The following is a 27943-nucleotide window of genomic DNA, read 5'->3' as shown; positions in this document are numbered from 1 at the left end:
AAAAATCTGAAACACAGCACCATATGGGCTGCTACAAAGAAAATTAACTCCATCCCAACCAGACTCAGTACAGAAGTAAAAAGAGAAAGTACATTTAAAAAAAGCTATATAGTGTCTAGGTAGGGGTCATCTTTTTGTTCTGAGGTTGTAGAGCATCTCATGTAGCAGGATCCTGACTTCTTTGTTGTTACAAATAAAAAGTTATTACATTCACACAGATGAGTTTTCCATCATGACATTGACCTCAGAAATCCTCTTTGCTTCACTTGCCATTGAACATCACTTTGTAACAGAGAATCAGAGGAGGATTCAGAGATGCAATGAAACACGATGCTCTGTTTCTTTACGAGAGGGAAGCAGTGTGGGGTGAAAATCAGCAGCAGCCTAGAATATCCATCTGTGCATGCTGGGCAGAAAGGAGGCTGTCAGGATCCTTCAGCCGCAATAGTTTTGCCATTTGTATTTCCAACAGAGAGATCAACAGCATGTCTTTGAGCTGACAAGGCAAAGGTGTAAGAGAAAGCTACACACGTGAGGCAGCCCACCTGTCACCTTCTTTTCTGTAGGACGTAATGATTTTTACTTTATTGTATGAGACCTGGAAAAAAGCTCATCATGTGAAAAGCCATGAATCAACACCAGTGAAGTCTGAAGGGGAGTCCAGATGGCTGGGAACAGAAATATAAGAAAGACAGCAAAGTAGCATGAAGTTTGTTGCTGTTCAAAAGACATAACAATTTGGGGATTTTTGTCACACAAATTGTGTTATTGTTGTCACACCGTGTGGTGTCTCATCCTCCTGCTGTGGTGAGTAACTGAGAGGAAGTAGTTTCAAGTTATCTCCATGGCAGGCAACAACTTAGCTAGCTATATGTAGTTTATTTCCAGAGGCAGCACTAGTCTTGGACATGAAGAGCATTTGTCTGCAATTCCTTTGGTGCTGTCTGCCTCACACAGAGAATCTGAATGTGCTATTACCAGTAATGAGGTCTGTACATTGTACCTGCTCTCTTCTCATGGTGAGGTTCCCCATGGTCTGGCTGCTCCTCTTGAAAACAGCTCTTTCCCTGGATGGGAAAGTGGGGCAAGGTCATAATCACTGAAGTATTTTGTCTTGTAGAAGGCATCTCTTTTAGGATGAAGTTGCTGTAAGTGGTGACAGAAATTTTTAAGACAGGAAAATCAAAAGAGAAAGAGTTAGAGAAATGACATGGGCAGATTCACAGCTGTCTGCTGACCTAAGACAGGTTGGTGGACTTGGTGGTTAATTGATTCTGTGGTGTGCAGGTATGAACTGCAGATATAGCCAGTCTATAGGCTGACATAATTTACAGCAGGTGTTAAAGAATGCAACATAAAAACTACATAAATTTTTATAATTAATAGTTCCACGAAATTATGTGTGTTAATTGCAATCAACTGAGCAACCCCAGTTGCTTCTTTCATTCTGCATGTGATTTGACTGTAAAGCTAGCTGACTACCAGGTCTTATCTACAGAAACAAAAAGGTGAGGACTTAAGGAATCTTGTTTACATTTATTAAAACTTTATTAATTAGTTGGTCATCTGCATGAAAGGGTAAAGTCAGATAATCTTCCCTTATAAAGGTGAAATGTCAAAGGAGGTTTTTACTCTTGAGACATTTGCATTATAATGGCCTTGAAATCTGTTCCTTTACCATCTTTCTGGGTACAGTACACACTGGAACACCCTCGGACACATGCCTGTAAGGAGCTGGCCAATTTGCTTTACCTCCATCACTCTGACCCTGTTGGATCACATGTGTGTTTCCTGGGAGTGGGGTCCTCTGTTTTCCTTCTTTGTAGCAGCAGGTGTCCCAGGGGAGCTCTTAGCCTCGAGGTATTCCACCGCTCCGTAGGTCACCATGGACAGCACAAGCACAGACAGGACAATGTACGTTTTGACGTAGACTCGCAATTTGGTGCTGTAAGCAAAGGCGATGACAAATCCAACTGATTCCCAGAGACGGTAATTTGCAAAGGCAGCCTCCTTGTTTTTCTCAAATAAAATGCCATAAAGTGCTGGAAGGAAGGAAGGAAGGAAGAAAGGAAGCAAAAACATGCCTTGTGAAGATTAAATCTGAAACCACATATTTTCTGCAAAGGGAATAAATAGAGCACAATGGGGAAGACAGACACTCCCTCATAAATGTCAGAGAAAGGAAAATACAAGCATTGTCTTGAAAAAATTGTTGTGCTTCTGTGCATTGTAACAAGTGAAATAACAAAACAAACATGACAAAATATCAAACATGGAAGAAAAGGGGAATAAAATGTGAGGAAGAAAGGATGTGATCTATTGAAGTAAGATGGCAGGACTTCTTTTTCAAACTTTTAGCTACAAAAGTCAAGGGTTTTGCACACATGAACAAGTAAGTAAGGAGAAAAAGGAGGCCTTGACATTGTAGAGTCTCTATGTATAACTATTGATAAGCTCATACCAATTCCTTACAGGTTTTCACAACATGGGCCCAGATGAAGTATGCAGGTAAGACATGTCTCTCTTAATCAACCATGTTTTCAAATTTTCAGCTCATGGATGGGTTAGCAAAGAAAATATCCTTGATGCATACAGGCAGCAACTGGAAAACTTACTTGACATAGAGACTCACTTCAGCTGATCATCCTAATGCAGTTGTGTTCACTGGGAAGCTCCCAATGAGCTCAGTCAGTTGCCCACCCACCACTGGGATCCAGGGAGGGGTTCCAGCCTCCAGGTCTGACTAGTGAAGCACACAGGGAAGGGGAGAGAGCTTGCTTTCCTCTGGGTGATGAGCTAGCACCAGCAGTGATAAAGAATAGGGCATTTACTCTGACTCAGATGTGGTGTGGGCAGAGGGAAGCAGAAGAATATAATAAACTTTGACTCTTTTCATCCACTTGTCTAACAACACATCTGTTTGAAATATGTACATTCAGCCAAAAGGCAAAGAGGAATGCAAAGTTCTCTGGAAATCTGAGTAGACTCAACTACCCCTTCAGTTTTGTTAAGCAGGGGGAGACTTCATCTGTATGAAAAAGCTTATGTGTCCTGATGACTGCAAGAGGACATTTACTGAATTGTTTCAATTTAGGCATGATGGAAAATCTGGACAAGTGCAGAACAAGATGTACTTGGTTCATTAAACTGGCTGAGTGGAGTGTAGATATGATAGTCCTTCATAGTTTTACGTAATAAATGAAAAAGTAAATGTTGTTCATACTAATTCCCTGATATGCCCAGTGTTATCTTCTGGAAAGATATTAGGAAGGTTTCTGATGCCATGGCAGTTCCGTGTCTAAAGGGGTTGTCTGGTTTTCAGCTAGTACATGTTTGGTATTTTGAAACAAATTGCCTGGATGAGCTTCAGCAGAATCTGCTGGGCTGAGTGAGTGGAGAGGCTGCTAGTTCTGAAATTTCACAGTTCACTTCCATGGAAATTATCCTGGATTTTGCCAATGCCTGTTTTCCTACTTGTTCCCCTGGTACTAGTAGGCATGGGTATATAACAGGACTGCTGGAAATTATTTGAGTCTGGGTTTATTCACTCTTTAGACTCATATACTTTCTAAATACACAAATCAGCCTGGAAAGAACTTGCTTTTACTGTAGTCCACCTGATAGTTCCGTGCTACACAATTGTTAGGTTCCAGGTACAATTTTTGTCAGTGGGTAATATCACCATCTGTGCTCAAGTTAGGTAAGAAAGAGCACCACACGCTCTGAAACGAAGTAGCTTTCATTGGAAATAAGTGACAACATCCACACATGAACACAAACATGTCAGGAAAACTTTATAAGATGAAGTGACTCATCCACCGTGAGCCTACATCTCCTCTAGGGGGTACTCGAGTATTAAGTATCCACAGGAGCACAAAAACCAAAGAATGCCTTAAGTATGTGGCACTGTGCCATTTATGTATTCACTGGTTAATCTACTGGAGCCCAAGCAGCACTCGTGGGAGCTTAGCAAAGGAAGGACCACAGACCTTGTAAACCAAGGTTATTTTGGAGGTCTTATCTCACCTCATAGTCTTTGATGCTGGGAATTTCTTATGTGATGTACATCTGTATAAAATTTTTGAAGGAGATAAGACAATTAGTCCTACGTGGGTAGGTCAAACTGAAGATCCTATTCTGGGATGCAGCATTGTGGGGTAATGTCCCTGCACCTCTCATTAAGGTTTCATGTCATCACTTGATATTTCACTGTGACAATGTGACAAAGTGAACTTTGTGTAATTTTATAAATGGGAGCTGTGAAACAGCTGAGTAAGGTACAGACCAAAAAAAGACACTATGCAAGGAAAAAGAACATTTGGGTGTTTTCCTAAAGTGAAAAATTTCACACAAATGTGAAATTTTCACAAGTATCTTGCAGGAATTTGGGAATGGCGATGACCTGAAAGAGTGCTGTAAATAGAGATTAATCCTGTCACATAGTTGCAGAGCTCATTCACCATCAAGCAAGCATGAAGCATTGTCCACTGTCTTTACCTCATCTGGGGGGTTTGGAAACTACAGTCACTTCTCAGCCACCCTCTCCAACACTTAAGTCCTCTGTACTTAACCCTTTTTTGCCTAATGTGGGCCTCAGGTACATTTTTGTCAGTTGTGCAGGGACCTTACTGAGGAAACATGCTCCTCAAGGATATCTCAAATGTATGTAAATCCTAGAAGAGAGGGTACAAAGCCCAGCTCTTTTCAGTGGTGTTCAAGAAAAGTGGGCAAGAGGTGATGGGCATAAGTTGAAATACATGTGGTTTCCTCTGAACATCAGGAAAGTTTTTTTCTACTATGACAGTGACTGAGCACTGTCCCAGGTTGCCCAGAGAGGGTGTGTAGTGTCCTTCTCTAGAAAATATCAAAGTCTCCCTGGACATAGTCCTGAGTAAGTGGCTGTGCCTGTGTCTTGCTTGAGCAAGGGAGTTGAAGTTCAGAGGTCCTTTCCAGCCCTAACCCCACTGTGATGCTGAAAGAAGCACAGTATCCAGGGACAAGACTTTCTGGATAAGATAGAAGCAGGACAAAGGACAGGTCCTTTATCCCAGTGGAAGACTAAGACAAGTTCTCAAAAGTGTTAGGAAGAAGCTTGCAGAGCAGTTAGAAAGACTGTGACTGAAGAAGCAGGCAAAGAATGAACAGCTTTACTTAAGAGAGAGCAAATCCTCCCTGATATTGTCCTTCCATGACCTTGAGTATTATCAAGAGCACTGATTTAAAATTTTTACCTAAGGCACAAGCCTCTGGTAAGGATGCAAGATGGTGAGAGGGTGTCCCTTGATGTATGTACTAGCTCTCCCCTAGGGGATATGAGCTAGAGCTGCTGGAGGGGCAGAGAAGGATGCTGGCCCTTGTGTGTAGAGGCAGGGACATGTGCTTGCAAGGAGATCACTGTCAGTGCCAGGCAATGGACTGCCATGTTTTCCATCTGGCTCTCCAGGAGAAACATGACACTTTAGCTAGTGGGTGAAATCTTCTAAGGCCCTGAAACAACCAAAGGGATCAGAGGAAGGAAGGCCAAGACGCATATACTGATGTGTGCCCAAAGGAGCACTTTCCCCTGAAGTGATTTTGTAATGATGTGATATAATTCCAGCTTAAAATTTTGGCAATGAATTCCATACTTTGCTTATGCATTGTGTGAGAAATGCTATTCATTTTGATTTCTATAAAGGCTTCTGCCTGATAACTTTGTCTGGTGCTACTAAGTCCTGTAATTATGGAGATACAGTGAATTTCAAGTCACCTTTTCCATACAATCAATTATCTTACTGACTGCTTTCCATACTTGACTCTTGTCCAGGCTAAAGATTTCTAGCTTTTTAGTCCTTCTTAAAGGAGAAGTGCCCCATGGCCTTGCTCCTTTTTATTGCCTACTTATGCATTATCACATTGGATTATGAGTTTTGAAATGGAGTAAATCAGAGCTGTATGAAGTTACTTGGCTGCATAATATTGCTTTCTGTGGTTTTCTCCTAAATTTTTTTTCAATATCTCATAACAGACAATTTTCTTCTTCTTTTGTTGCTGAGCTTTGAGTTAATTTTTATCCAGAGTGCTCTCCTTTATTGCAAAAGACAGACTAAATGTATAATTCTTCTTAGTTTCTAAATTACTTTGAAATACTTATACTCCTCCAGAATATTTATTCTGAATACCCATTACCATCTTCTGCAGTATTCTTCTCTCTTCATCTTGGAAAAATTGGTTCAATGAGTATTTTGCGTTCATACTCCCACCTTGTTCTATTTCTTCTGGTTTCCAATGAGTTAACATTTTTTTGGATGCTGTCTTAAAGCCACTATCATTGTTATGCAGCATTATTTCATAGATTCAAATCTGCAGACTCTTATATCTCAAGAGAATACATTTCATTGTCACTGGGACTTACCATTAGTTTGTGTTTGCCAAACAGCATCAGATACGCCCCAAAGACCAGGGATTACAAAAAACACAGCAAGCTGCTTGGGATCAGGTTTCCAGAGCAGTACTGTTATTATACAGCCTGTGTTCAGAACTGCAGCTGTTGATTTAGAAGGAAATAAAGAAGAGAAATATAGATGCAATTATAATCAGGACGGATTATGGTAGATAACACTTTTTTATTCTACCCCCAAAGAAACCACAAGGCTATCTTAAAATCTTTCTGGTTCATTGAACTTTGTGCTGATAGATTTGATATCACATGAAATACAAGACAATGCAAGCCTTTGACAGTGTCTAATTCATAATTCTGAGCAGTGTCCTGAGCTGAGAGATCCTCAGTGCTGATATGGTTGTAGCCCAAAGGACACGAACCACTGAGCAGGAGAAGGAGCCTCTGAAAGGCTTGCAGTCACCATGTGAGGCATGTGGGAAGGGGGAGCAAACACCCTTCTGCTCTCCTTGTCTTAAATGAAGTTTTCATTTAGGGCCAGAAGGGACAATTAAGGATTTCTAAAGGGTGGCTTTGGGTCTTTCTTTTGAAAAGTAGTTTGTAAATGAGTCACAGATTTCCCCCCCACCACACACACACAGGTGCACATTCACAGGCTGAGTAAAATGACCACTAAACAGAATTGAGAGTTTCAGAGGTCTTCCATTTCTAACACTACAGTTCTGGGGGAGATTTAATTGTTTATTGCTACTATTAGGTGTTTTTGGTTTTTTGTTTTTTTGGTTTTTTTTATATCTGAGTTTTATAGACTGAGACACACACCTAGAACAGACAGAAGAATCTTTGAGCTAGTGACTATGGCAGAAAGTGCTTTAAATTTCTTCTTCCTTGACCAGGTCTAAAATTTCCTGTGGAGAATATGCCTAGAATGTCTTGATGCATATTGATCTATTCAGTGATGTTTCTAATAATACAAATTATTGCATAGTGGAAATAAGGTATTAGTCCACTTCAATATGCATAATGCATACAGAGGCACAAAAGAAATATTTATTGGTATTTTTTTATGCCTCCATTACTCATTGGAACAATGTTCTCTGGAGGGGGAGATGTTCTTAAATATGCAAATCTTTTCTCAAGGCAACATGAAAATTACTGTCCCACACACAAGCTCTTAAATTATTCTAGCCTGATACATGTCTTTCTTCTACTTTTCTCCCTATAGAACAGGTAGTAAAAAAGACAGCAGGCCAACCTTTAAAATGCTTCCTAAAATTTCACTCAAATTTCCAAGTTTGTAATTTCCTGAGTCTCAGGTCAACAGTGACTTGCTTTCACGCCATAAGGGTGAGGAGGTTTCAGCCCAGTGGAGAAATCCTACTTATGATAGTGCAAGTCTCAGCATCTGAATTGTAAGATCATTTGTCATTGGCTGCATCACAGCTATAAAGCATCAAAGCTATAGGGCACTTTCTGCATAGACAGAGCCCTCAAAAGCAGGCTGAACTTACATCACCAGCAAAGTGATGCAAAGACAGCAATACAGTGCTTAACTGTGAGCTGAGCTGCCTCTCTTCTCATGAATGAAGTTTGTGAAGTCTGCCTCTAGACTGACTTTGGTTTTAATTGAAAGCTGACAGTAAGCTATCCCTTTGTACATGCAAAGGAGGGAGTAGTGGATGTGATTACATGTGGTGATCAGTCATTCAAGAAATCTTTACATACCTAATGCAAATAGAAGTTTTCTACCCGTGAACTGGGAGATCTTTCCAAAGAGCAGAGAGCAGAGGGAATTTATGCCTGCAAAGCAGATCATCATATAGCCAACGTAGTGTATCCCCAGGGCACAGGTCATAAAACTCTGGGAGAGAAGGGATAGTGGTGTCACATTTTCTTTGATAAAAATAAACAGCTAAAGTTCAAAGATCTTAGCCTGAGTGTTTGGTAAATAGACAGAGTGGACAAGATAAAAAGAGCACAGATAGAGAGTTTACTGACAAGTCCCTGGTGCATTGACATAGCTGGCCTTCAGCAGCAACTTTGCTACCCCAGTTCCCAATCAGACTGATGCCATGCAAACAGGGGAATAACAAGCAGAACAAATCTGAGCACCTCTTGCTGTACAAATAAAACTCCTGGAAGTAGCATTAGGAATTTTCTGCCCTTCCAATCTTAGCCCAGGAGATGAAAATTGACAATTGACACTCTGGTCATGACAGAGCAGCTCCCAAAAAATAAGAGGACCTCTTCTATAAGAGCATATAACCAGTGGAGGTTGCCATGGAGTACCCCTTTCAATCTGTTCCAACACAGCAACAAGTGCACCTTTCCATCTGAGTTATATGCAAGGTTTGAAAGCCTTAAGCATGAAAGAAGCAGCTCAGGAAGGTTGCCCTCTTTCTTTTGGGGCTTTCTCAACAAATGCCAGGAGAACACACCTGCTGCATGTCTAGGTTTGTCGAGAAATTGGAGGAGCAGAGGTTGTTTCAATCACTTCAATCTGTCAGGCTCTGGACCTGTTGCAGTAGTGGCTGGTGAGGGCTTTCAGCCAGCCATGTTGAGGACTGGCCTTCTTACCGTAAAGGTTGTCAAAATAAAATATGTGGAATGTGGCTGACTTGCATTTATACAAGCTCTAGGGAAACCAGAAGAGGAAGGAAGATATGAAAGCTTTGCTGGCTTCTGGCTTTTCTCCCAGTTTGTTATTTACAACAAGGTGAAGAGTTTGAACCTGTAGCTCTCTGCTGTGGCCTCCACTGGTGAATTAAGCTCTCTACTGCATTCATTTTGAGGCTGTTCCAAGAGACGTATTTACTGCTGTTTGAAGATGTCACTCAGAGGTCATTCACGTGGAAGTAAGCGGTAATTTTGCAATCCACAAATCATCATTAAAAACATCTTTATTTGACAAGTAAATATTGATCAGACATAATAGTAAGACGCAACAGCACAAAGAAATCAGACAGAAATATATTTTCATTTACATCCGTACCTTTGAGTAGTCACCAGCAAGAAATGCCTGTTCAAACCCACTGTACATTGTCAGAGGTATTAGAAGACACTGTCTTTTATCTTTAAGATGACGGAAAGTTGCCAGGAACGTAGACCAAAAGGATGACGCCTCTAGTTTTTTGTTCTCAGTCTCTGCTTGGTCAGATTTGATCTGGTCCAGAAATATAATAACCAGCAACACAGCTAGCACACCACTAGCTGCAAAAAAAAAAAAAAAAAAAAAAAAAAAAAAAAAAAAAAAAAAAAAACCAAAAAAAACAAAAAAACAAAAACAACAAACCCACAAAAAAAAAATCATGAAAACCTGAGGAATGCTGAAAGAATGATGGAAAGTTGCTTGCTGCTGTTACTGTTCTGACTTGGTGTTTAGCTCTCTGTGGGATATTTTGGCAGCTGCCTCAGATTCCGCTTCAGTGTAAAGGCCATTTCTGTATAAACAAGAAGGCCTGATCTACATTCACATCTCCTGCATACAGCTGTGCACTCACAAATCCCCTCAGCTTAGCTGTGGCTGGCCTGTTGTGACAGCCGCCAGGCCAGCTGCACAGCCACAGAGGGTGATGGCTCACCCTTCCAGGGCTCTCCAGGGGCATGGGGATGGGAGCTGGCCAGAAACAGCTCCCTCAGGAGCTATCAGAAGGCTTTAAATCAACAAGAGAGAGGAGTATTCACTTCCAGTGCCAAGGTTTTCATGGCTAGCGGGGCTCTTCTTTCAAATACATGGAAAGAAAAATAAATGCTGCCTTGAAACCCAGTATATGTTGTGCCTTTTTTTTTTGTTTTTTTTTTGGCTCAGAACCATGCTTTGAGTATGGAATATATGCTGTTTTGAAGATGATAGTGAGCAGCTCTAGTTAACTTGAAAAGATGGAAGTTACAGCTTTAAACCCATAATTTCTGAGCAGAAGCAGCATATAAAAGAGTATATAGAGTAGTTAATCAGAAAATGATCATGCATCTATCAGTCCAGATTTGTTGCTTGTGTAGAGAATCAAAACAATTTTTTTTGTGCTATTAAGAAGATAACCATGCTTCATAATATACATGAGACAACCATCGGTTCACAACTGATTGCTTCATTATGGATGCAGGGCATGATAATGTTTCCTCACTTATGCTGACTAGAATTCCATCCATGGAAAGAACTACAGTTCAGAGTAAGATGAGAACCAGGCACCTCTTTCCACTCACTTTGCTTTTTTAATGTACCCCTATGTTATGTGTATGGACATTGTCTCTACTGTGAACTTTTAATATCCAAATACATCAGCACATTTACAATAAATTGCCTCATTTTTTTAATTGCTTATTATTTTTCATCCATGTCTCCTAGAATTTCTCCAGCATCCTGGTTCTCTACTGTGGCTGAGCTGTAAATCCTTCATGTTTCAAGTCATTATTGGTTCTGCCAGAATGTTTATTAACACTTATGGACTAATTGCTGGACTTAAATGGGTGAGAGCAGGACATCCACATTTTCAGAAAAATATATATAACAAATATGTTAAATGAATCAAGAGCAATTATAAGAGATAATGGCATGGCTTAATAGTGGTTGGTATGATCATAAATAGGAATATTCACAGTCCTTGAGAAAGAAAAACAGCAGAAGAGTTATCCATTACTGTCTCCACCCAAGCTGGGCAAAATAAGTATTCAGCCACCAAACTGAGGACACATTTTAAAAATGTCTGTGAATGGAATATTTAGCCAGTTACTTTCCCTTGAGGTAAGAAAAGACATCTCTTTTATTAAGAGCTTAAAAGAAAAACAAAACCCCACTGATGCAGGGTCAGGATGAAGCAGGGTTGCATTCACTTTGCATGCACAAAGCCTAAGGGAGTGTTGTATATGTTAGTCATCAAATTTAAATTTAAACTTTACAGACAAACATGCCTTTAGCAGAAAGTCATAGGCTCCAGTACATTCTGGGAGCAGATTGGGGGCATATTTTTTACACTTTCCCACCAATAATGAATGGAGAATGGGGACAGAGGAAGAATTTTCTGCAATGCCCTTGTACACTGAGACCTGGCCCTGCCTGGATCACACACACTGTTGGAGTGTGTGACAAATTCTATGCTTCTGTCTCACCACAGAAACTACATCTATGTTCAGAGGCTGTGAAAATATTTTGACAGAGCTAAGGTGCACATTGCCTTACCAGATACTTTCCTCTATCCTTTCCTGTATTTAATTTTTTTCTAGCCTTGTGCAAGGAAGGTCTATAGCAGCTGTAGTTACTAAATGGGAGATATGCCAATTTGCCTGGCTGAATTGGGGTTACCACACTGGGCTTCAGCTTTATTCCAGGTGAAAAAATGGTAAAGAATATCTTTCTCCTTTATATAAAAATTATACAGCTCTGGCAAAAAGCATTAGAACTATTTAGGAAGGAGTTGTTTATAGCTGTCACGTATCTCATTTTCCTTTAGCAAATTGGATTGAAGGAGAAAGTCAGAAATGTAATCTGCAAAGCCATGCTAGATTCCACTAGTACTAGGCTCTCCATCAGTGATACTGATTAAAGACTGTGTGGACTACTCACCAGTATAGACCCCCACCAGTGTATAGATTAAGGAGTCAGAGGGTCTTTCTGACCCAGTGCTGTTAGTGGCATCAGTCAGGCAGTCGTATGCTCCACAGCATTCCAGGTCTTCTTCTGAGATCTCCCCTAATTAAGAACCAAAAGAAAGGCAGGTCAGTGAAGAGATAAGGTAAGAGCACACTATGTGTAAAGATATGAGGATATAAGGAATCCAATGCTTAGTGATTGGTCCTGGATTCAAGTTTTTTCTGATTATTTAACTTCAGAATCCCCATTTAACACACAACAATTTAGTTTAAGAGAAACAAAGGAGACACTGAATTAATGGTTACATGAGGACAGGGTCTAATGTTAGAGGCTGAAATCTGAATCCAAGCTCATTTTCCAGTATTCAAAGTTTGGGTATATATTTTTATCTCTCAATCATAATACCTCACGAGATAGGTCTCTAAGTTTACACCAGCAAGGGACTGATGGACTTCAGTTCTTACAGCCACCCCACATTTTCCCTCTCCAGATAATTTCTGTATATGTTATAGGGACAGAAACCACCTCGAGACATCTTTTTTTTTTTTTAATACATAAATTCAAATTATGATTACTCAGTATTGCAGTCTTCCAAATAGTCTGCTTTTCCTGACTTTATTATTTTACTACTGCCTTTATAATTTTCTGAGAGCACTCTTGAAACTAACAGGTCAGCAGGGTTTGGAGTAAGACCTTTGCTTTGTGCAGTCCTATCCGTTTTTGTGCAGGGCATATGTCAAAGCCACAAACACACATGTACTCACCAGCACACTGTGCCCACTTCCTCCAGTACCCTATTGGTAAAGAATAAAGATAACCCAAAGTGTAAGCCTGAATAAACTGTCTACAGGAGGAGGATGATCCAAACCCCACACAATAATTTTAGTGCTTTCACTGCAGAATTTGTCTCTGGTCCAAGCACAATAAAGGGCAATACAGCTGTACCTTGGCTGATTCCTTAAGGAAGAGCTGATCCATAATTTTTCAATTAAGCTTATTGTGTAACTACTTTTAGTGTATTTTTCTTCATTGCTTCCCATCAAAGCTGCTGTGATGTGAATCAGCTGCCTAACCAGCTTCATAAACAACTTTAGGTTCAACATAAAATAAAATTTAGTAATATAAAGAAAATTATTACCTTATTATAGTCACTACTACTACAGACCTTCCGCAGATGGTCTACTACAGACTTTCAGCAAAATTGCCATATGCAAAGGGTGAGTCACATGATTGAAGTGTGGAAGTATGTAAAACAAATTTTTTATTGGCTCCTGCATCATCTGAAGATGAAGCTGCACATGTAATTAGTCATCTGCAAGCTTCAAGGCAGGATTTGCACTGTTTCTCTTGAATTAAAACTATAATACTGTTGAGTGAGGAAGGATGACTCTTGTAATTTACACTGATTACTGTCTTCAGTTCTGGTCTTACCATAAGGTGTAACTTTGCTTTGCTGTGTCTGGATGCAGTGATGCAGGCAATACGTCAAGAGTAGGTACGTGTCTGAATTTTATGTATTTTGATTCTCCAGATGCATGCTTTATCTTTCCTACTGCTCAGCGAAATGATACATTTTAAGTACATGAAAATATGAATGGATGCCTTTGCACAAGTCTCAGAGGAGTGAAAAAGAATTGCATGACTGGAGAGTCTTACGCCCTCGCCCCAGCAAAGAAGTTCCCTCTAGATTAAAGCTGTGTCTCACTGAGAAGGCACATCAGTGAAACTCATGTTATAACTGCTCATCACTGTCATGAAGATGTGCAAGGCCTTTGGCTTTGAGAGCTGTTCACAGGAACACAGCATTTTTTGAAATTCTATGTAATAGACAAAAAAATAAGTGTCTTTAGAGTTTGGAGGAACATCCTCAAAAGTATAACTAGGAAGGGATTTACAAGACCAAAAAACAGTGTTTTATTCCTCTTATTAAACTTATGTGTGCTGTGAGGCAGAGGAGAGTCAAATGGCTGCAGTCTGTACAGGCCCCACAGCTGCACCACTGTCTCTACCCTGCAAGTGAAATCAGAACACAGTCCCTCCTGAGACATCATGTGGCTCTGGGATCAGGTCAGCAGAGTTCCACTGCACTTGAAAAAGTCTGCCAGCATTCTGCTTCAATGGTGCTTCTATAGTTACTTAGGTTTAAAGGAAGCATAATTCTATGTAAGTAGCACACCTTGTGACAACTACTTTGACATAAATCCAAAGATACAAAGATTAAAACCTGATGCCAGCTTCCTGACATTTAGCTTTAACCTAGTAGCTATTTGAGAATTCTTCAGAGGATATACTGCTTAACTGAGATGGGAAAGAGCTAACTTCTTGCTACTCATAGTGGCAGTGCATATGGAAAGCTCTCTCCATGTCTGGAGAAAGACCCTGTTTTGATTTTGAGAGGATGAGGAACATACAGAAGACTGCAAAGATAAGACACCACAGCATTTTGAATCTTTAAGGTGGCATCCAAATATTAATTTATCTTCACAACTACCCTTTTAAAATTGATGCCAATTACGTGCATGGGAAATGAGGGCACTGCTGCTGAGTGATTTCTTCAAGCTACATTGGCATCTGCTGTCTGAGCCTGAAATACGGCATAGGAGCCCTGGCACGCAGGCTCCTGCCAACAGCTACTGCTATTTCTTCTTGACAGCTCTGTAGAGCACTCATTTTCAGCAAGCCCAGCAACCAGTCTGACCAATTTTGAATGCATAACAGCAAACTAACCCAATATTACAAGCTTTGCAAAAAGGTTGGGTCAGTATTTTGTCTTTTGTTTTAAACCACTTTTAGTAGAAGCCAGATGTGAAGGACTGTCACTGCCTGCAGCCTATCTATGCCTTGCAGTACAGGGGAAGAATTCAAAGACAATTCAATAGTGTTATATTTTTTAGCTATTTGTCTGAACTCTCTTTATGGCTGATTTTTGATAGAAAATAGACACTTTCAGAGAGAAATTTATCTCATCTATTTCAGACATCTATCCTCAGATGGGCTAACTCTCATCTGAAGTGCCTGTTTCCACTGACTATGAAAGCTCAGCTGCAGAAATCTACCTCTCATCTATCCAGAACTAGTTGATGTTTATAGAAAGAAGTGCCAAAATTTTAATTACATTTTACCTTGGTTGGAAGATTGGCTAAGGATCAAGGATGAGATAAGATTTCCCCAGACGCCGGAAGTCTGAAACACCAGAAAGAAGATCCCAAAGTATTGGTTGATAATGTCTTTTGCATTTTTTCCTGCTTTCTCAGCATACAAAGTGCCAGCAATAGTGAGGTATGTGCATTTGGCAGACCAGAGTGGTGCTCCTCCTAAGCCCAGGATCACAGAGGTAGGGATTAGTGTGTACCTGCCAAAGAACACTTTATTTAGCATAGTTGTTATCATTAGCATAATAATCATTTGCCCAAAGATCCAGCAGCAAAAATAGACATCAAAGAAATAGATTCATCCTTTTTATGATACAATAAATGTGCTACATGGAACCAAGAAAAGGCCAGCCTTGTGAAGTTGAGGCTGTGCAAGCATATGCAGGTCTGTGCAGGGACTAGGCCTAGGCCAGGCTGGCTAGGTGTGTGTTCACGTGCCTTAACTTCTCATAACTGAGAACTAAATTGCAGATGCACTTCAGAAGATGGATATTGACAACTTTCCCCTACAGAGTTGCAACCCTTGTCTGGGTTGCAGAAGTTGGAGAGCAGAAGTCATTCATCCACTTTTAGAAAGAGCTAGGCAGGATTTAGCCTTCACCTGTGGTCCGCTTCTCCCAGAGCTACTGGCTGGAAGATAGTCTTCCCTTCAACCTTTTCAAAAACAACCCTAAAAGTCTTTTGACTTTTAAATGAAATTTCTGTGGTTTTTATTTTCCCCAAAGCTGAATCTCTGCTACAAATATGAGTTAGAGAAGCAGCTTCAGGTGGGTAGATGGATGTATTCATTCTGACTCTTTGCACATTTTCACCTCTCTGGTCCACCTAAAACTGGATTTATTCATCTCGATTTGTTCCAAGTAGCACCTTTTGCATCCAACTTTCCACTCTGAAACACAGAGCTAGAGTAGGAATGGAGAAGAAAAAGAAGAAAGAACTTTGCCCCTACTTATTTTGTTTGAACACAACAGAGAGTTTAAAGTATTTAAATTGTACCAGCTAGCATAGAAGTTCCCTAAGGAGTAGGTGACATAGCAGCACATAGAGGCTGCAATGGTCCACTTGCAGCCCAGCTTCTTGATGATGACTGGAGGGAGGAACATGGACGATAAGGTGAGCGCAGCAAACAGAACGCTTAGGGAAGCAACGCCCAGGCCTTCTTCTGCGTTGAGACTGCTCTGCAGGGACAAAAACAGTGATTGAGACCAATTTTATCACAGGTACATATTGCTGTGGTGTACAGAGAGTGGCTTTGGACAGAAATAAAGATACACAGCATCTGGGGCTGGGTATTACTGTCTCATCTCCCCAAAACAGCCTGATTATGGACTAGTTCTATGACTAGTTCTATGACTAGTTCTGACTATGGACAGTTCTCCTCTTGTCTTGAGCTCTGAAAGTTGAAATGAGAGGATTAATTTGGGAGACCTGGGCAAGCTTGAAAAATGGGTCCATGCAAACCTAATGAGGTTCAGTCATACAGCATGCTTGGAGACAGCCAGGTACCAGTACAGTGAGATCAGGACAGTCCCTGTTAGAGCAGGGCCAAGGCATTTGAGAATTGGAATGGTTGTTGTGTAAACAGTCACATGATTTTTACTGTCCGGGTTTTTTTTTTGTTTTGGTTTTGTTGTGGTTTTTTTTTTGTTTGTTTGTTTTTTGTTTGGTTGTTTTGTTTTGTTTTGTTTTGGGGGGGGGAGGGTCTGGGTAGTGGACTATTGAAATGAATGATGAAAATTTTTAATATTCCAGTACTTATAGGTTCACAGATTCACAGAATATTCTGAGTTGGAAAGGACCCACAGGATCATCAAGTCCTACTCTGAAGCGAATGGCCTGTATGGGCATTGAATCCACAACCTTTTTGTTATTAGCACCAAGCTCTAACCAACTATTTCAAATGATGGGACTGACTTACAGCTTCTAGGGTTTATTTTCCCCTGCCTCATCAGTCTTCCCAACTCATAATACCTCCAAATAATCAAGTTTTGGGACTGTTTTTGCAGAACAGCCCTGCGTTCCGAATCTGACAATGCCAGCAAAGAAAATCTGTTCAAGGAGAGAAGAGAGATGTACAGAACAAGGAAGAAGAACCTCTTCCTCAAATGAGGTCAAGCCATCATTATTGCAAACAAGTTCATCATGTTATGTACCAAGTTCCACCTTTAAGGCATACAGATTCCTACTCCCGTTGGAAAATTCAATACAGTTGATCATGATCATATGTTAATACATATGCTAATATCCTGCTTGAAGTTACTTGTCAATGTCTTCTATTCATTTATCAGCCATTAGACAAGCAGAGCCTTTAAGGCTGAGAAGTTTCTACTTGTGATTATCTACTCAGAAGCATTCGTAGACAGCAACAAAAACCCTCAGTCTTTTATTTTGGATGAGCAAGTGAGCTCTAATGGTAACCTGAAGATTCAAGTCATTCTAGAAACCCATCTCTGCTACTATGTTTTAGGATATTAATGCCAGTAAAGCCACATAAATGCCTTATTTAAAAAAATAATATTTTTTACTATTATTTTATATCATGATCCTAGAAATTACTGTATTATTTTATACTTAAACTACTTAATTGTTTGGGCATAATTTTTAATTATTTCACATTACTGTACAATAATAATTATTATAAATTCTTAGCAATTTAGAAATATTCAAAATAAATCCTTTCCAGAAACCAAATTGTTTTCTATTTGGTAATATCTTCTTTTGAGAAAAATCATCTCAGGTTAATTTTTTTTCTGTTTCCATTGAAACAGATTTTGTGGATCTAGAGTAGTAGCATGACACAAATATGTGAGCTATTTGAGAAATACTAGAATCAAATATTTAGTAAATGCTGTGGATCTGGGTGAGGAATATTAACCTGCAGCAAATTAATGTCCTAACCCACCTCATAAAAAATACTGTGCATGCCTTCCTCACAGACACCGTGGAAAGACTGATGTGTTTCACACACAGGCCTGATGCCCTTCCAGACCAGCTGTCCTGACAGCCAATGGAAGATGCCCCTCTTACCTGTAGACTTTGGAGTCCTGAGTAAGCAGTAAAGAGAAGTAAAAATCCGAAAGAAATGACCAAAACATTCTTAAGATTCCTTTCCATGTTGATTCATAGAAGACAAAAGGTCTGCCGGTGGGCAAAGCTGATCCAATTATTCCAGGGGATGATTTGAGTTGGAGAAAAACAGCTTATGCCTTGTTGGAAAAGGTCAGTTTTTTCTGTGTTTGTAGAGAAGAGAGTTGCTAATTATTTGAAGATTGACCAGTGAACTTTAGTTTTAACTAGTACTGAAAATTTCTTATGGAGCTGTTACTCATTCACTTGTTACTCAGCAATAGCCAGCAGTCCCAAGGGCACCTATCATGTTTTTGTACAGAGGTATATGTGTCTTGCAACACCTGCACCTATTTGAGTACTGAAGTAATATATTATATGGCTCTCCACAGAAGAAAAAAATTGCAAGCTGTGAAATCACTTTCTGTAAGATACACAAGTCCATAAGGGACAAAGATTAAATGCTGTACTGAAATCTATGTCAAACCTCTTGCTTAACTGTGGTTACAAAAGCATGGCTACTTGGTAAGTGGGACAGCCTTCATTCAAGGGGAACCTTGGGGCTTTGGCCCCTCAAGTTTACCAAGTCATACTCATGAAAATTATTTTTCCCAATCTTTCTCATCAATGCAGAAGCCAATAGAAAGAAAGGTGGATTGAGCTGATAACTGAAAAAGCAAGTTCCCCTCCCCTTCTCTGGCCCTAAGACTGGCAGGGTGAATGGACCCTTCCTGCATCTGTGGCAGAGGAGGGATTTGAACGTGGGAGCAAAGTGGGATCCAAACACGTCCATGCTATGATGTAAACACGTCTGTAGGATGTCCACAGCGTCCATTGAGAATGCACAGCTAAGACTTAGTCTAAATCCCACTAGATGGCACAATTTTGCTTCCCACGGGGACATTCATGGATAAGGGGAGGAAGCTTTAATGCATAAATTCATTTAAAACATTTAAGAGGTCACAGCCAGTTTCTGCTTTGGAGAACATTGCAGTATGTGCCTTTTCATTTTCTTCTTTTGCCTTATAATCGTCTCAAATGAAATAATGCAGAAAACATAATCTTTTAATTCTCTATTGTTACTGGTACTTCTATGTTGCAAGTCTAGATAATGGCTTTTTATTTTACAGGCTACTATGCTCAGCATGCAAACTCCTTGAATGAGATCACAATGCTGCTCTTGTTTGACAGTGTTTGTAAGCCTCTACAAGGAGCTTAGACCAAACTGGTGGTACTTTCCCCCATCTTTTCAGGTTTATGGATCCCTGCAATTTTCATGTGACAATATTTCAGAAGAAATTTACACCTAGTGATAACATGCTTGTTTATGTTTTGGACCCCTTAGAAAAAGTTTGCAACATTCTAGGAATTTGCAGTCACAGGTCTAAAACAATTGAAAAAATTATTGAGAATATGTAAGAATAATACTTATCCTAAACAAAAGCACAATTATCACCCACTCTGGCACAGGCAAGAACCAGGAATAGTGCAAAGAGCACTCTTTATTTTAGTTCTCTTTCTTGACATTAGCAGTAATAATAAGAAAGTTTTAAAAATCATAATTAACTGGACAGTATTTTTAAAATGCAGTGTTGGACAGGTTATCTGGTCAGCATTTCTGCTCTGGAGGAATTCTTGACTCCTAATTCATCACATCTTCTTAGCAGCATAATATTGGAGTGCATATGGGGGATAGTGGTAATTTGTGTGTGTAGGTTTTTTTTTTCCTCTTCTTTCCACTGATCAAAGGCATTCAGCCTGTTCCACATCCCTTGCCCAGAGCTTTGGGTTATCCAGCTGACTGGTCCCAAGCCCCTCCTCAGGAATGTGCAGAGTCTCTACCAAAGGGATCTGATAAGGCCAAGGATCTTTTCCTTTGGTACCAGGCAGCTAAAGCTCCAGCAGGCCTGCTGTGTATCACCCTTGACACTTCTTTCATTCTTTCTGCCAGTCCAAGATTAAGGGAGCCTCAGGAGCTGTGTGCCGTATTTGGGGATTAGGTTTCACACAGAAGACTGCAGCCACCAAATGAAAACTACTTGCAGAGCACAATCATTAACACGGGAGATGAAAGAGGTTGGTTAGATTCATTACTCCATCCCACAGGTGATTACATTTGTTTTCACCTGTTTATTTTCTCAGGGTAAATGAGGGGAGTCTTTGCTCAAAAGATTATAGCATGAGAGACTAATCTTTGGAGGCTTTTGTGCTTCATAATTACCATTTCCCTATTTACTCTAGTCTAATTTATTGTTTAGGCAATTGTTTACTATTGTTTAGTAATTTTAACAATAACAGAAGAAAGCCCCACAACACCCAGGATACTCATCATAGGATTTTCTGTCTTTTAACTGGTTATTTCCTTGTTGGTACACAGTATCCCTAGCATCTATCTATAGAAAGGATGACTGCTTACATAGCATTTCCTCTCTTGCTGTGAAAGCCTGGCCATGTTACTTCCTTATTCTCCTCCTCCTTCACCAGTGTCTGTGCCCTGCTCATTTTGGATTTGGAGCAGGAAAAGCAAAGCCCAGCCATTTCTGACAGGGGCATTGGAAAATACTACCTGTTACATGTTGACAGAAGGTCACAATCTGAAAGTGAGGTAACAGTGAACTGAACAGATCAAGCAAGAAAAACTGTTTTCTTCCAGGAAGGGGGTTGTAAGGGAGCTGCCAGTCAGTGAACACATTTTACCCACAAAGTTGGAGCAAAATAATTTTTGTAGTGTCAAAGGCTCAGGAATTGTAACTTGCTCCTTTTTGTCTATGAAGGTTTGAACACCTCACCCTTCTTCAGCATTTCAGGTCTCATTTCCAAATTTCCTGTATTTCCCATCTCTCCTTTCAAATACTTCTCTCCTACCGTGCAAAGCATCCACAGATACTGTCCTTTCATGTCTTCTCCCAGGACTCCCTCTGCATGCATAGCTGTATAGACATGAGTATGCCACTTCTGTCTGAACCCTATCTGCTGATGTCCTCTGTCTTTCTTCGGAGGAACCAAACTGTCTGTCTCAAACTTCCTTTATGCCCTTGATGTATGCCATTTTTCCTTAATTCCTGCTTTGCTGTTCCCTAGCCATCACCCTGCCTCTGTCTCGCTGCTTCTCCCTTCTTACCTCATCTTCTGAGTGCCAGCAGACTTTTTGATTCTTAAGGGAGTGGCTTGAAAACTGCAGGTGGTGTTCTTGTTTCACAGGTTATTACACTACTCTTAGCCTCACTGGCTGTAAGGTCTCTGTCTCTCCTCCTTTAACACCACTCTTAATTTCTCATGAGGTGAGAAATTTTCATTTTCATTTTCTCCAGCTCCACTCCCTATTACTTAGGGAAGAGGAGAAGAGACACTTTTTCTTCTGGGTTGGGAGAAAGGTCATGGTAGAAAGGGAAAAAGATCCTAGAAGGTACAGGATTGAATGAAATTGACTTTTTTTTCCTTAGGGCCATGTAGGAGACTTTCCCTGCAGGACACTTGTCTGCTCTGTTGAATGCAGCTCTTCAAATAACCAATATTGTCTTTATAATAATGACAGAACTCAGTTTAGGATCGGATAATGTGATGCCAATCCAGACTCCAGAAATTTTGATGACCTGGAGAAACAGTTCCTTTAATTGTTGGACTTCTTATAGCTGTTACTCACCCCCTGAGATTTGCATCACTTTTGGCTGGAGTTTACAATGCATGAACCTGTGTATGAAAGTGTTCACAGACACTAATTCTAGCCTAGGGAGAAGTTCAAGCATTTTGAAGGTAACACACTGCCCTGTAGAGCAGCCAACCTCTCCACAGAGGACAGCCAAAGAGGTTGGACTCACCAGGTTGACAGCTGCCTGTGAACAAGCCCCTGCTTCTCCACCAGAGTGGCCTTGCATTCATTCTCTTATAATAAAATGCTTTTATCTGGTTCAAACTCAACCCAGTAACATTCTACTTTCTTTAAAGTGTTGCCTGAGCACTGACATAGTACTTGAGCCTTGTCCTACATTTTAGATGTTTCAGAATAGCTGCAGTAATCCCATTTCTAAGCCTAAAGCAGCGACTGTGACTCAGTTGGTTAGACTTAACACCCTGCTAAGATAAACATGCCACTGTTGTGATCTGTGCTTTTATAATGAATGGGTAGGGAGGCAGATCCTGCATATGAACAATGGACTTTTGTAGGGCAGTGGCTCTGAAGTCTTTAGAGCCATTTACTGGAAACTGCCTGACTGCATACTGGTTGTACACATGAGCATGCATGAGAAATTCCTTGCACACACCCATTATGTGTGCTGGGAGGATGGGACTCAGCAACCCAAATGATACACATTTTCACCTTTTCTCTTTTGTTCAGAGGTGGCAGCTCATGTTATTAATGACCTTTGTGAAGCTAGCTCAAAAAAAGGTCTGTAGTGATCAGTCAGGATGCCCCTATTGTTGAAAGGCTATCACTAAGATTTGTGATGAATTTATCAGCCAATGGAAATAAAAAGAAGAGAAAAGAATGGGGCTTGATCCCAGAGAGCAGGGCTGCTTAAAGGCATGTTGGTGTATATGTCCTGGAATGTGGAGGTTCTCATCCCTGGTGCCTTCCACATTTCTTTTGTATATTGGTTACACCCATGACTGGACACTGCCATAAGGGGAATATTTACAGCCTATTTACCACCCACCTGCCATCAGTGTAAATATCTATATAAAGATATCTAAGATAAAAGGGAAAGTAGCCTGAGTCTCTTCTTCTGAAAGCCTCACTTTTGCTTTCTTTCTCTGAATGTACTACAACTACCTCTAAAGGCAAGAGCTACAAAGCAGAAGTGCAAGCAGGAGCTCTTGAGAGTGAAATATTAGAAAAAGCATCTGTACAGGCTGGTATGAGAGAAAGGTGTTGTTATGGACAAAATAGAATATCTATTAATCAGAATAGGCAATCCTGCAGAAAATTTTGATGATAAAATTTCCTCCCTATTCCAGTAGATATGATCAGGTGCTTGGGGCTGGTGATTACCAGATTTACACAGCCTTTTCTCTGACACAAAACATGGGGAAACTACATAAGCTTCCCCTAGGGTGACAGGGAGTCTCTCCCAGGTCTGAAAAATAGACACTTTCCCTTGCCAGTGTCAGTAAATCATGCAGCCATCCAGGACATTGTTTATCTACCAGCTGTCCCTGACCCCTTTCCCCACATCTGCAGCCCTGCCTTCTCCCTCCAATCACTGGCCCATTAGTCTGCATATCCTTGCATTCAAACAAATCTAATTACCTTTTTCCAGTGGCTTCCTGTGCTTTGAAATTATGAAGCTATGATAGACCTCCCTGGAAACAGGTACCAGGGTCCAGCTGGAAACATCTTGATGGTTGCTGCTCTGAACAAGCTGTGTGCTTCTAAACTTGCACTGATCTTTACAGAAACTGCCCCAATATGCTCAAGAGAGTTGCAAAACACCTATACCATCCTTGTTTTGAAATTCTTCATCAGTTTTGTCAGTCCTCATGTGAAACTTGAACCAAGAAGCAAACAGTATGTAGGAAGACAGGTCATATACAACTCCACCTCTGACTTATCATCTGATAAAAGAGTAATTACTATTTTATTTGCACTCTTGCTTGCATAATCACTCACTGCAAAATGTTTTTTTTTCCACCAAACTGCTCCCACTTCCAGAGAAGTACTAAGATTCCTAATCAGTTGCTCCATCCATTTCACAGAAGCTAAGTTCCATAACTTCAGGATGGTGGGGACTATCAGTCACCCACACCACAGTATGATGGGCACACTGTGAGGGCTTGAAGGTGAAAAGTGATAGCCAATTACCATCAGTTCCTTTGTCATTTAGCAGAACCACAGGAATAGTCACTGCATACAGAGAGTTTCAGCCTTCATTGTATCGGGAAAGTCATTCTGCTTGGGATTTTTCCTATAAAAGTCACTCATGGAGCATGTTCCAGTATCCACTGCAATCACTGGAAGACTTCTTACTTTGACAGCAGTTGCTTCATCTCTTCATACTCCCATTGATGGATGCCCTTGGCTTTCCCACATAGGAGAGTTAAAGTTTGATGAAGTCAGTTTAAGCAGGAGGCTAAAGAGTTCTGAGCATTTTAGGACAGCTCTAAAGAAATGTGGAGGAAAAACTTTGAGAGCAGTGTGCAGGAAATCTAGGTGCAGCATCTAGTTCCTAACAGACTGCTGACTTCAGTAGGCTATTTGTGAGAAAAGACATTTCTATTCTGTTTGCTGGATTCCCTAAGGCCAACAGAAAGTGGACTGATTATGTCTGTAGCTACTTTTTAAAAAAATCCGTATGATCAACTTTCAGAAATTACAAAAATTATGCAAAACATAGATTCCTCCATGCCAGACCTCTGGAGGCACAGTAGTTTTAATTATTCAGCATTAAAGTTGGGCTTAATTAAGTTTTATCTGAAGCATTCTCTTCCAGAGATAGCTTTTTAAGTGACTATAAGTGTTTTTCATAAACGGACAAATAGAAAGAAATCCAGAGTATACTACAGAAAATCCCAGTGTCTTTTTATTGTGAGATCTCTTCTCTGCAAGGGAGGAGGAGATTAGGGAGTAAAACCTTATGGAGAAGAAGCACCAGGGAGTTTAGAGAAAAGCAAATAAACTAGTGGCCTGCTGTTCTGATTACCAAATACTTCACTATCAAAATCTTCATATCCTCTTTAAATCTTCTGAGGAAGATACACTTTCACACTTCTCTATTAAAAGAGCAGAATGCACATGAAGAGGCTTTCAGTAAGTGCACAAAATCCATGCTACAAAAACGTGCAATGAATGGCAATTAATTTTGACTTTCATAATTAGTTACTTTTGCTTTGTTTGTAAATATGTCCAATTCCCCCTGCTACTGTCACTTTCTTAAAGCTGAACTTTGTTGAGCCTTGAGGCTATTTTAAGCTATTGCCCCTGGGACAGCTGTGGTGCCTTTGATCAGCAGGGAATTTAGGCAGTGCAGGGTGCATGGGCCATTTCTCCAGAAGGCATTCCTATAGTGGGGAGAAATTATAAAAACAAGTGAGTCTTTCATATGAATCCAGCTGTTCATTGTGGCTTTTGCAGGAACTGGAGCTGTAATGAGACATGGTTTGGTAGGTAATGGTGCAGACTATAACCTAGCTGTCTGATGTGCAGAATCCCTCTGCAGAGATGAAAACCCAGCCAGGAGAAGTCATCTGTTTCTTGTCCTTGGCATTGCTATTGGAGAATCACCAGGACCTTAATCCCAGGGGCTTGGTTTTGCAACAAGAAGAGCTCAAACCTATCTTTTGGTTGCAAGCATTCTTTTACCCTTTAGAAGTCAAGGTCCTGATATGGGTTTTTGATTAATTATACTTTTAAATCTTTCTCCTTTCTATTTACGTTTTGAGTGTAGGTGCAGAATTTCAATGGAGATTGGCTTCTGCTAAGAGCTCTTTGGCAGCATAAGTAATGCAAACCTCAGAGAAATAGATTAAATATTGCAGCCTAAAGAGTTTGCTGAAATTACAATTCAAAATAAGTAAAAGTCCTTTAATTTCAGCTTTTAAACAAGTAGGGGTCTCCAAAGCCCTAATATATGAGGCATGTCAAAGGTTTTTGACATTTGAAATTATAGCTCCAGTACTGAAAAGAGGCTGCCAGTTTGTAGCTTTGTACAGGGAAAAAAAATATGAGTTATTTCTTTTATTCCTCAATACATCTCCAGTATATTGTTTGTGGAGCTGCTTGACTTTAGTAGATGAGAATCAATAAATGAACCATTTACTGACTGTGAAATTGACTTTTATAATTGAGAGACTGCTGGAAATATATGTATATCTGAGGGAAGCAAAAAATCAAACTGCATTGTATTGTTCATTCACAGCAGATCCAAAAGCAGTTCTTTAGGATAAAAGTTATAGAATCACATGAATCTTGGAAGAATGTACCACTAGACATCAGCTAGTCCTGCCTCCTGCTCCAGCACTAAGTCAGATCAGCCATGTGGCCTGGTATAACAGAGCCTGGACTGAAGCTGGTGTTCCTGTTCCAAGGACTACCACAACACTTCTCTCCAATGACAAAACACAGGACAGTGGGAGTTTCCCTTGGACAGTTCTCCTGATGAAATTTATTCCTAAGGCAGGAAGCCCTGCTGCTGAGACATTTCCTAGAGACACAAGTGACCATCTTGCTCAGACACAAGATGCTTACAGAGAGAGCTTGCTGTTTCACAGACTCCATGGGTACCCTTTGCAGCCTTACACAGTAGGCAGTGCAGTGTCCTCTACTTGTTAGAATTGACTGTAGTGCAAAATTCACCTTATAGCCACAAACTGTGCCTTAGTCTTCATTTGAGTTCATACCTTCAATCATTTTGCAAGTAATGGGCTAGTGAAAATTACTATGTTAAAATAACTTGTTCTTTGGAGGACTGAGAATTCTGATCTAGATTGAGATTTAGAAAACCGATTGTTAGTTTTTGTGGGGTTTATATTCTTTTTTAATATAGTTGACAACAGAGCCTTTTCTCTTGAGTGGAGCAGTCTGATGTTCCAAACACTACAGGAGTTTATGACTCCTTTAAGAATTCAGAGGCTGTGTTTGACTTGCTACTCAGGTGTGCTCCTTCTGTCTGGTTGAACTCCTTCCACCAGATCAAATCTCGGGTATCAAACTTATTTGACACCTTGTCTCAGTAACTTCTCTGGACTTGCTCAGTGTACTAATTTTCCTCAGTGATTGTTTCCATATTTATTCAGAGGTTGACAGTCTCACCTCTGTCATGGCTGATCTCTCTTTTACCCTGCTTATTTTATCATCTTTGCCCCTCCAGTCTCTGAGCCATGAGATGATAAAGAGAAAAGCTGAACATAGCAGTGCAGTTGACCTGTCAGCCTGAACCTGGAAACCTGATTCTTCAGCATCTGACTCTGTTTAACAAAATTCAGGCATTGCAAATTACCAAAGAGAGCTCTGCCTATGACTTTCTGCTTTCACTAAGAACTTTCTCTGAGGATTTATTTAGTATCACAAAGCGTATAAAATGAGAGGTAAAAAAAAAAAAAAAAAAGGCTGACTTCTAAAGGCTCAAAGGCTCCCTTAGAAGTTCATTGGCAGATACTTTGTGAAAAAGGAAGCCAGAGATCATGTCAAAAACTACAAAGTCAGCACGAGTATCCACGAGGGCCAATACAGCTTTTAAAGGATGGGGGGGTGTGGGTGGCTAATATGTGGGTACTGTGTCACAACATTCTGAGTTTGTATGCATTTCCTACTTCTTTGGCACCTAATAAGAAAACCCTTTATAAACTGGTGCCAGGGCAATCAAGTGACCTATTTTTTATCTAATGTGGATTAGTCATTGAGTTTAAAAACCAGGTAGATATTTGGCAATTTGGTAACATGAAAAACTACTTTGTGCTAAAATTGCACTGTATTTAGAAAATACCTATTTTACCTAATAGGTGATCAAACAGCATTTTTGAGTCTGTTTTTCCACAGGAGAGAGAATGTGGGTACCAAGGAAAAGAGTGGAAAGAGAAAAAGAAATGTGACCTGTGACTTAAAGAGCTCCTCTAGTTCATCTGTCTATCCCATAGCAGTAACATTTTTACCAAAGTAATTTTTTAAACATTTGTCTAATTTCTCCCTAAAGATGACCAAGTAGGAAGCTGGTATGGACCTCCCTTGGCAAGCTATTTCAGACCTTTTACTCTTACAACCTTCTTTTAATAGATAATTTTTGTCATTCTTCCTTCTGTAGGAATCAATTACTGGGGCCTCAAAAA

At 40.2% G+C, this 27943-nt stretch overlaps 1 protein-coding gene across 4 annotated transcripts; it reads right to left on the bottom strand.

The window, feature by feature from the left end:
• Nucleotides 1-18: 18 nt before the first annotated feature.
• On the bottom strand, nucleotides 19-18423 carry UNC93A (unc-93 homolog A). 4 transcript variants are annotated; one of them, XM_053938375.1, is made up of 9 exons: nucleotides 18146-18423; nucleotides 16115-16296; nucleotides 15089-15318; nucleotides 11940-12065; nucleotides 9372-9589; nucleotides 8105-8240; nucleotides 6395-6526; nucleotides 1753-2042; nucleotides 19-1067 (listed from the first exon to the last, which is right to left on the bottom strand). In XM_053938375.1, the coding sequence occupies exons 1-8, from the start codon at nucleotides 18230-18232 to the stop codon at nucleotides 1777-1779; spliced, it is 1377 nt and encodes a 458-aa protein (XP_053794350.1). In that variant the 5' UTR covers nucleotides 18233-18423; the 3' UTR covers nucleotides 19-1067; nucleotides 1753-1776. The 4 variants fall into 4 exon arrangements, with proteins under 4 accessions (XP_053794350.1, XP_053794349.1, XP_053794348.1 ...); XM_053938374.1 differs by lacking the exon at nucleotides 19-1067 and adding an exon at nucleotides 1074-1146; XM_053938373.1 differs by lacking the exon at nucleotides 19-1067 and having other exon boundaries at nucleotides 1525-2042.
• Nucleotides 18424-27943: the final 9520 nt, after the last annotated feature.

The sequence above is a fragment of the Vidua chalybeata genome, chromosome 3, assembly GCF_026979565.1.
Source record: "Vidua chalybeata isolate OUT-0048 chromosome 3, bVidCha1 merged haplotype, whole genome shotgun sequence".
Classification (NCBI taxonomy): domain Eukaryota; kingdom Metazoa; phylum Chordata; class Aves; order Passeriformes; family Viduidae; genus Vidua; species Vidua chalybeata.
This window is presented reverse-complemented; position numbering and strand designations above follow the sequence as displayed.